This window comes from Papio anubis, chromosome 16, assembly GCF_008728515.1.
Source record: "Papio anubis isolate 15944 chromosome 16, Panubis1.0, whole genome shotgun sequence".
NCBI classification, from domain to species: domain Eukaryota; kingdom Metazoa; phylum Chordata; class Mammalia; order Primates; family Cercopithecidae; genus Papio; species Papio anubis.
The window spans coordinates 20721928-20732224 of NC_044991.1; the positions used below are offsets into that span (position 1 = coordinate 20721928).

The 10297-nt window shown below is 42.3% G+C and overlaps 1 protein-coding gene across 15 annotated transcripts in view; it reads right to left on the minus strand.

Annotated features, from left to right (window-relative positions):
* MTMR3 (myotubularin related protein 3) overlaps positions 1 to 10297 on the minus strand; it is a 147198-nt gene that overhangs the window by 19977 nt on the left and 116924 nt on the right. For all 15 annotated transcript variants that reach the window (XM_017945221.2, XM_017945219.2, XM_017945222.3 and 12 more), the window contains 4 exons: positions 8275 to 8388; positions 3926 to 4131; positions 2914 to 3045; positions 1825 to 1936 (listed from right to left, as the gene is read on the minus strand). In XM_017945221.2, coding sequence (XP_017800710.2) covers positions 1825 to 1936; positions 2914 to 3045; positions 3926 to 4131; positions 8275 to 8388 — 564 coding nt within the window. The remainder of the gene's footprint in view (positions 1 to 1824; positions 1937 to 2913; positions 3046 to 3925; positions 4132 to 8274; positions 8389 to 10297) is intronic.

Here is a 10297-nt window from a genome sequence, read left to right on the forward strand (position 1 = left end):
ATAACTGTACCCAGCACAGTGCCTAGCATACAGCAGGGAGTCCCACTGTTTAATGAATTGTAAGTCTGTTACTGGTAAAAATCCAATCTTAAGACTTTCTATCTCCTAGTAGGTACCCGAGAAACATTTTTTTCCTGAAGGGTCAATTGTTTATTTTCATTCCTCACATATTCTCAAAAGGAACTAGAAGATAAGGCTTAGGAGAAAAAACACTAAATTATCTCCTAGCACCTGAAGAAATGGTAAACAAGAGAACCAGTGTGAGGTTCTTTTGAACCTAACTAAACTATTATTTAATACCAGTTGGTGTTGTCTGTGACTAACGAAGCTGTACTCCAAAATCTGCCAGCCAAGGAGGGGCTGCTGACAGACTCCCCATTCCTTTGTCCTATTCTCAACCTGCACTAGAAGCCTACCATTCCCTCATCCTCCACAGCCCCAAACACAGGCCACGGGCCTAATTACAGCTGCCCATCACTGCTACAGCTGCTTTTTATCCATGAGGGAGACTTCAGTGCAGCATGATTTGCTGCCAAATGCATAAAAGCATTACCTTTAATAAAATCCCCAAGACATTTATGTGGACCAGATGAGGGCTAATTATATCTTTTTGACTCTGATAGTTAAGAATTTTAACATATGGAGGGTATTAGAGATCATGTATTGTTGATTACATCTCTTTCATTTTATAGTCAGGAAAACTGAGATCTACAGTAGTTAACCCCTTGGCCAAGGTTACACAGTTCGTGGCTGATCTCCTGGGTCCTTAGCCAGGCTCCTTCTACATACCACGCTAGGGAAGAAAGTGCTGCTAGCTGAGACCTGGAACTGTGTAGCAAATGCAAATGGTTAATCCCCAAAGGAGGCAGCAAGCTCAATTCTCTGGTCAGGCTTTCCCCAAAGGCACTGCTTCATCCTCTGGGCTGATGACAACTATGGTGAATTTAATCATTTGCTACTGGCAGTCAATGTAAGTGGTTTAGGCAGCATCTGATTTAATAAATCAAATAAAGAATGCAGGAAAACTTGATGTGATCATGAGATCTACCGAATAGGACCCAGAGAAACAACTATGGGCTCCAGCACAAATATCAGAAAAAAGAAAATTCTGTTTTCTCTGGCACCTATCTCTGGTTTCCTGAAATAGTAAAAGAGGACTTTTAAATATTTATTTGTCCATGTTTGTTTTATAGAACATTCTTCCTAATTTATCTTGTATTCAATCAGTACCCTTGGAGGGGGTATTATTTCACCTTCCTCACTGCAAATGCCAGCCATTCATATTTAATAAGCAGTAAGAATGACAATGTTCTTAGTAAATGAGAATAGTTTAGAAACTGAAAGCAGATGTAAAAGGAACTGACCTAATGGCAAGTTTTAACCCCTTTAGAACATGACGACTAAATTCTGACTTTTCATGATAAAACATCCCAGTTCATAACAGGTTAAGTATCACTATGGGACATCAGAAACTGAAGAATTAAATTACTTTGGGCTAAAAAATGATGTGGAAGGGAAAGGTCCCAGGACCAACAGTAAGGTAATGCTTCTGTTTTGATGCTGAGATTTCTTCTGTGCTGCAGATTTAAAAACCTTTCAAATGGCTGTATTTTCTCCCAACTCTTCCTCTGTGCTGCCACATTTTGGACGCAGGAAGGAAATACTTGCAGAGACTGGACTGGTAACTGAAGTTTACCAAGAAACAGAAGGAAAGACTGCTACAAATTAATTTTTTTTTTCTTTTTTTCCCCCCTTAGTTCGAGGAAGGAAGAAAACTAATTATTTAAGAGCAATGCAAAATGAAAGCCAAGGCCAAGGACTTACTTTCCCGGATCTGGCATCTGAGTGCACAGCAACCGCAGAGACTGAAAACTCCTCCGAATAGAATGAATGTTTGCCATCCCCATAAACACAACTTCACAGTTTGGGTAATACTCTGGAGAGAGTAACAATAAAGAGAACACAAATATGTTGAATTTAAAGCCCACAAGGCCAAATCTAAAAGCAAACTGGCTATAAAACAAACCCACTGCAGCTTCTGATTAATGAAACTGAAATGTTTTGAAATGCTTAAGTATTAGCCCAATCCTTTATAATAAGAGGAAAACACTGAATTTTAGCTATCTTTTCAAAAAGGGTGAAAATGGAAGGTTAGATTTGTAAAGAAGATACTGACATAAAATAAAAGCTATTATTTTTTAAAAGGCCTACTTTGATCTCAGTTTGGCTTTACTTCTTGGGCCTTATCTAACTTGTGGCTTTGGAATCTCTTTGAAAGGAACTCAGCAGAACAATGCGTTCTCACATTCAAATTTCACCTTGGTACAGCTGCTTTCAATTTCCAGCTTAGACCACATCTGAACAAAGAGCATGGTGCCTCTGCCTGTGCCAGAGGCACTGAGGGGGGTCCCTCCTTGGGGAAAGCTAGCATTCCAACAGTAATGGTATTACAGCTCAGGACAGAGGTACCTTACTAGGGTTCTATATTTACTGCTTCAGTTTTCACCCCAGGTTTTCTAAGGAAAGGCCCTTGAGGAGTTTGCTACAAGGCCAGTGATGAGCATAGCCTCTGTCAAAGGCAACAAAAAGCTTTAGACGGCTGAGAAATTGAGCCCACTAAAGCAGCAGCTTCCAAACATGAACAAGCCTTACTACAGGGAAGATCTGCTTTCCTTATCACCTAAAAGTTGGCACAAGGAAGGAAGATTATGTGACTTCATTGCACCTCCTCCTCCATTTCTCCTCAGAAAAGAACATACAGTGTTAATCCAGAGAGAAGCTCTGGCACTCTCACAACAGGATGGATGAGGAATATGGCTTGCCACTTATTTCAAATTGAGAACTAAGTCTCAGATGGGCAAGGGCTGCAGTCACAGGGAGAAAGGATGGGGAACAAAGCACCATACACCTCACCTGGGCATTCGCAGCCTCCTCCTTTGGCTCGGTTTGCCACAGCAGCTGCATAGGAGCGAGCATCCAAGATCAAAAGCTTCTGCGGTTGGATGGCTAAACTCTCTGCTCCTGAAGCATTTGACAGAGAAGAATCTAGGGACATAGAGGGAGGGGGCATACTAAATGAGCCTGTCTCTCCCAGAACTGTGCAGAATTAGACCCACAAGCACATCTTATGGAAAGGCTCAATAAAATGAAATCCCCTAACCAAAACCCTGATACATAGGACTTTTCTCTTTAGTTTATTTTCTATGTTGCCTTCTTATGAAAGATGAGAAGGATTTATTCTCCAAAACTGACTCCCAAGGTACACATGGAGTTCACACAGTCCAATCTCTTATACTTCATTTTTTTTTTTTTTTTGAGATGGAGGCTCGCGCTGTCGCCCAGGCAGGAGCTCAGTGGCGCCATCTCAGCTCACTGCAAGCTCCGCCTCCTGGGTTCACGCCATTCTCCTGCCTCAGCCTCCCGAGTAGCTGAGATTACAGGCGCCCGCCACCGTGCCCGGCTAATTTTTTGTATTTTTAGTAGAGACGGGGTTTCACCATGTTAGCCAGGATGGTCTCGATCTTCTGACCTCGTGATCCGCCCGCCTCGGCCTCCCGAAGTGCTGGGATTACAGGCGTGAGCCACCGCGCCCGGCCAACTTCATTTCTACACCTGTCGTCCTTTCATGAAGCCTGGCATTTCCTGCCATGGTCTGCAGATACTGCAAGTCCCCTATTACATACACACTCCATTTTTGTCACAATGGCAAGAAAGACAACACACACACTAATATCTTGATTGAGGTTTAAAACAAAGGGTCTTCTGATTCTCCACCAAGACCCATGACTCCTCAATCCCATCAAGTGAAGCTCTGCACATTCACTTCTATAAAAGTAAATCTATGTCCTGTAAGGAAAAGGCCATTTCAAGAACAGGTTCTTAGATGCTATAAAAATTATTGCCATGGGTCCAGGGAGCACCTTACCGAACTCCACGTCAGAAAGGTCTCCCCCATTGGGAAAGTCTCGAGAAGTATTTCTAGTTGACAGCTTGCTGCCACTCGATCGGGAGTCAGAGGCACAAGCTTTGGCTACTGATTGTACCAGATGCTCATCATCTGCATTTCGCCAGCCCCACCAGCTAACCTCTGGCTGTCCACAGCGGGCAATGACAGCTCCATTGCTTTGGTGCCTGTGTGAGAAATAAGAGACAACAACTGTACCCATTCAGATGCTCTCTGTACTCATACAAAATAGATTTTAAGTGCCTTAATGAATAGTCTAATTCTAGGTAAGTGTTAGGTCAGCTTCAAGTCTTCTCAGTATTAAAGAGGGTAGAAATCTTACACAACCAACAAGAACAACAAAACCTGTGTGTCTTTCTCAATGATCGTAACATCACAGAGATCCCTGTAAAGTTACCAAAAAATGACTAACGGATCAGGCAGGGAGGCTCACATTGCAATCCCAGCACTCTGACAGGCTGAGGCAGGAGGATTGCTTGAGCCCAGGAGTTTCAAGACCAGCCTGAGCAACTGAGTGAGAACCCATCTTTATAAAAAAGTTTTTACAAATTAGCCGGGCATGGTAGCACATGCCTATAGTCGCAGCTACTCAGGAGGCTGAGGTGGAAGGATCCCTTGAACCCAGAAGGCTGAAGCTGCAAAAAGCTATGATTGTGCCACTGCACTCCAGCACTCCAGCTTGGGTGACAGAGCAAGACTCCATTTCCAAAAACCGACAAAAAAAATTAATGCGTACTCTTAGCAAAAATAAACATTCGTAACTTAATCTACAGATACTACACTAATTCTGCTACCCAATAGTGAAATCTGCTACCTTTTTAATACTGAACCAAGAGCCTGCCTCTGGGAATAAAACATTTACCTGGCCCACAGTAAATTGCTTTACAAAAATCCTTTACAAAAAAAAATCCTGAGATTTCATGAGTCACAAACTGCTCTTATAATAGGCAGATAGCTCAATGAGCCAGCTACCCTTCCTAGGGCTCACAGAAAGAGAAGAAGAGCATCAACCTCAGAAAACCATACTCTGACATATCCTTTTCCAATAAGACAGACCAGAAATTACAGTCTACTTTAAGGTGCTATTAAAACCCAGACTTTTCCTAATTAGGCAATTTTAACCAATAAAAAGTTAGAAAACTTCTATTACTCGGCAGTAAAGAGCAATGAAGTTCTGATACAGGCTAGAACACTGATGAACCTCAAATATGTTATGCCAAGTGAAAGTCAGTCAGTCACAAAAGGCAACTTATTGTATGAAAATTTACATGAAATATCCAGAATAGGCAAATCTATAAAGACGAAAGTAGATTTGTGCATGTGGTGACTATTATAAACTCTTAGTTACTTAAGGGAGCTTGCCTAATTCTAAGTTGGGGTTACTTATAACGATTATGTTTCTATATAAAACTGAAGCACTCTATGTTTTAGTAGCAGGGGCTTTATCCATTGGACATCTTAATTATTCAGGGCTAGGGTGATTGGGTGCCCTGTGAATGGGTTTTTTGGGACGATGAAAATGTACTACAATTTGTTTTTAATCCTAAAGCTCACAAATAAATTAAATTTGGCACTAATCAAATTCCACTGAAATCACCAGTTTGCTTGTAGTTTTTAAATCCTCCCTCCCTACGAGACAAGTAGCTATAAGTACTTGTGTATTGCCAACATGCTCAACTGGTTCACGTGTTGAATGGGGCCAAAACAGAAAAAATCTCAAGGATTCTTTATAAAATGACTCCTAGCAAATAACAGGCACTGGGCAACCACTGAGCTGAATGACTCCAAACCATGCACAAGAGGCTGGTTGGGCCTTTCCTGAGCATCCTCTTCTTCAATGCTTCCCAGCGATACCCAAGAGGAGCAGTAGGTGGCACTCTTCAGCCTGGATCTTGGGTTTTAGGGGCCACTGCACATTACAGGAGCTATTGGATTTCAACTGGGCTATTGCAATAAACAATTATGTTTTCTGCAGTCTAAAATGCTTCAGACAACATGAAAGATAACTCAAACGCTACAGTTAAAAAATCACTGAAGGAATGCATTCCTATCACTAACAGAACCAGGCAAAGTATAAAAATTATGATGTCCAACAGATAAAGCCCTCACTACTAAAATCGAGAATGCTTCGATTTTACATAGAAACATAATTGTTTTAAGTAACCCCAACTTAGCTTTAGGCAAGCTCCCTTAAGTAACTAGGAGTTTATAATAATGACCACACGCACAAACGAAAAAGTTGCGAACTGCACTACAGATGGGCACCCCTCACACCATCTTGCTGTTGTTACAGCAATCTCTGCCTTCAGTAATAAATCCAATTAAGTGCTCTCTCATCACAGTAGGACAAAGCCCTAATCAAGCACTGGTTCAGCATGGTGCTGTCAAGTAACTCCTGCTGGCAATCTCAGGAATCATGACCCAGTCTACAGACAACTAAATACAGGAAATGGATGTCAAGAGTCACAGGTATCCTGCCTCCTAGGCTGGCAAAGCAGAGCATGGTGGAGGGTCCCAAACATTATTCCACACACCCCTTACAAAGCTCCCAAATAATACAGCAACCCAGTTTGGATCTTAGCAATACAAGACACATGTTCTGAGACAGAGTCCAGTTCCAGGAAACCTGCCTGATTTTGCATGGATTACTACACCAAGAACTTTAACTTCTGATCTTTTGAAAGACTTCTCTGAAAAACTGCAAATAAAAATTTTCATTTATATATCCCCTTGTGTCTCTAGAAAAAGGGGGGAAAACCTAGGGTGCATGCCCTCTAGAATAAATTTTAGAAGGGAAAAAAAGGCTTCCATTTTTATTACATTCTAAGAAGTTTTTCTTCAACCAGCCCTCTTAAGTTTCTCTTCCCAAAGGGAGAATTCACCTAAAGCCTCTTATTCTGCAAATGAGAGTACCTTACCCCTTTTGGTCAAAGTCAGCAAGCCCCGCAAATGCCAGGGCTGCTGACCTAACACAGCTGTTGGCCAGAGCAGCAAATGGCTGCTTTCCCCATTCCAGCTGAGCTGATCATTGATAAGACTCATAAATCCCTTCAGCTTTCACTACTCTCTAGTTCCTGTAGCATGCTTACCACTTGAATGACAGGTAAATTTGGTGACTGACTTTTCTAGGACTGTCTGAAAACAACAGTGATGAGAATTGAGACTGAAAACGTAATGGGTTCCACTGGGCCAAAGCAAATACTTTTCCATCTCTCTCCATTCAGAGTGGGTATCAGAATTTGCCTTTAGTAGACTAAATGAACAAGCTGGTTACCTCTGTAGGAATTCCACAAGCAGACAAATCCCTTCCTACAATCTCAATATTTCAGTGGAATGAAGTTTCTAACTGTAAGCCACTGGATTGGCCCAACTCAGGGAGAGTCCAAAAAGCCGGCAAACTGGGAAAATGAAATGGAGAACGAAAACATTACAAAGAGATGACATCCAAAACATTTCCAGAATAAGAAGGAAGGACTTCTTTAAAACTTAAGAGGATTCTGTAAGAACTGAGATATTCACTGAATTATAAAAGCAGCACTCAAGAGATATAACCTAATCCAAATGTTGGTACAGAAGCTTAGTGTTTATAGGCCCTCATTCAGAACCAGAACAGATCTACAAAACAAGAATTATCATTCCCATTGTATTCATTAGGAACAGACTGAAGTCAGTTAGGGAATTTATTCAAGGTGCCTTAGCAAGGAGTGTAAGAATATACCTGAACTCAGACCTATGACTCCAAAATCTGTGCTCCATCACCACGCCACCATCCCCATCTAGAACTTGCATCCCTTGGCTCTCATGCCTCTGATCACTGAAATCTTCTATCTAGTCATGCCCCAGTCTTCTTCTCTAAATGCTTCCTCTTGAAACAGAGTTCTTCCACATGTCAAAGTTTCAACCACAAAGACAATCAGAGCTAACTCTATATTCCCAATGATCACTTTCAGAGACTCATCTCTCAATCCAAAAGCCCTGCTAACAGCTGAAACTAAATGCTTAGTAAGCACATTAGCTTCACAGAATGTCAGAAGGATGTTGAAATAGCAAGTCCAGCCACTTTACAACTAAAACTTCCTTAGCTGTTTCAAATGAACTACCAGCTAGTGTTCTGAATGCAGTCAGTACTGATGTGTTACTGTAGGAGAAGCTTTAGCAATAAGGAAGTACAGCCTTGCCTAGCAAGTTCTCTGAACCCTCCCCATCCTCCCCACCCTTCCCAGGTTAGCAGCAGCAGCAGCAGAGGCAGCAGACCATATGTAGCAGGCAGCAGCACCAGCCCAAGCTGGGACTGGTTCAGTTTAACTTACCTGTAGACGACGGCAGGGATGCGCTTCCAGGACCTGAAACTTGCTACACTTTCTAGTTCTTTGTCAGTGATCCAGGCAGGCACTATGAGCTCTTGAGGATAGCTACCACATAATCTAAAGAGAAGATGAGAAGTGGGGAGAGTCAAGGGGAGATGAGAGGGAGAGAGAAAAGGGGAGAGAGAGACACTAGGTGAGCCAGCATAAGGATGATGATCTCACTGCCACAGAGCCAGTTAAAGGCAATGAGGTGCTTTATTTGAGTTTTGGTCTCCTCAACAGAATGGATTACCTTAAGTGTGTTTTGTTTTGTTTTGTTGCCTTAAATGTTTACTTATGTGTATATAACAAGTGATATTATTTTGGATTGTTCCACTTGATGCTACCTTTTGGCTATCAATGAAAATAAAAGGGAGACAAGGGTCAGTCTCTTTATACTTCATTACAATTCTTCTGCTGTAACAAGTACACACGTTATTTCTAAATACATGAGCACCCAGTCCAATTACAGAACTGAAAGTCTGTGTCAGCTCTACTAGACCCTCAAGGAAGGACAAAAGCCCACAATTTCACATTTCCAGAGACTTCACAGGATTAACTCATTCTTTGATTTGAACCACACAGGGTATGGTCCTTATAGGTAACAGGTGCAGCTATGGGTATGCAAAACCAATACAAGCCAGCCTATTTGCATACGCAGCCTCAGTCCCATTGAACCAGGTTAGTAATGTGACTAAGTTATTAATCATAATTTCCATAAAACATACTTCAGAACAAATTACACTCGGAGCTAGGGGGTAAGCTTTCTTTTAATTAGGGAAGATCCTAGCTGCAGTCAAGCTAGTATTCTGGGAAGCAATACTTCCGACACATTTTTACTTATAGGACAATGTCTCTCTCTGGATAATCCAATCTTCTTTTTTCAATAGTGAAGGCAATAAGGCCTTTAATCCAAATCCTAAAACACACAAACTCCACCAACACCACCAACCCCCTGCCCCAGCCTATCCTATACATAGGGGAAAGCACAGAAAAACACAAAATGGCTTAGGTGTTGGGGGTTTTGATCATTTTGCACTAAATCTCTCCCGTTCTCAACTTCCAGAAGATTAAGTCTCAGGAATTTAAAAGCCACTGAACAAAGAGAATGTCTATGACTAAGAGTAGCCATACAAATCTATTCACAAACTCCTAAAAATAAGCTGGGACCCAGTAATGACGGTTAATATCTAACCATAAATCTCATTCCCTTCAGTATGTATTAAACTCAAGAGTAAATTTGGCTCTCACTCTTCCCTTGTAGTAGGAAGAACTTTCAACATCCTATTGTTTCCCATCCGACCTCCTCATTTTGTCTTATGGTGGTGATAACATCCTAAAGACTGGTTCTGAGGTATAACTGGTAAACTCCTTGGGACAGTTTTGCTCTGTTACCTGGGCTAGAGAGCAGTGGAGTGGTCATGGCTCACAGCAGCCTCAACCTCCTGAGCTCAAACAACTCTCCCACTTTAGCCTCCCCAGTAGCTGGGACTACAGGCATGCACCACCATGCCTAGTTGATTTTTTTTTCTTTTTTTGAGACAGAGTCTCGCTCTGTCGCCCAGGGTGGAGTGCAGTGGCGTAATCTAGGCTCACTACAAGCTCCGCCTCCCAGGTTCACACCATTCTCCTGCCTCAGCCTCCCAAGTAGCTGGGACTACAGGCGCCCACCACCACACCCGGCTAATTTTTTATATTGTTTAGTAGAGATGGGGTTTCACCATGCTAGCCAGGATGGTCTCCATCTCCTGACCTCATGATCCGCCATTCGCGACCTCCTAAAGTGCTGGGATTACAGGCGTGAGCCACCATACCCAGCCCTTTATTTTTTCCTTTCTTTCTTTTTCGAGATGGAGTCTCGCTCAGTCATCCAGGCTGGAGTGCAGTGGCGTGATCTTGGCTCACTTCAACCTCTGCCTCCCAGGTTCACACCATTCTCCTGCCTCAGCCTCCCAAGTAGCTGGGACTACAGGCGCCCACCACCACA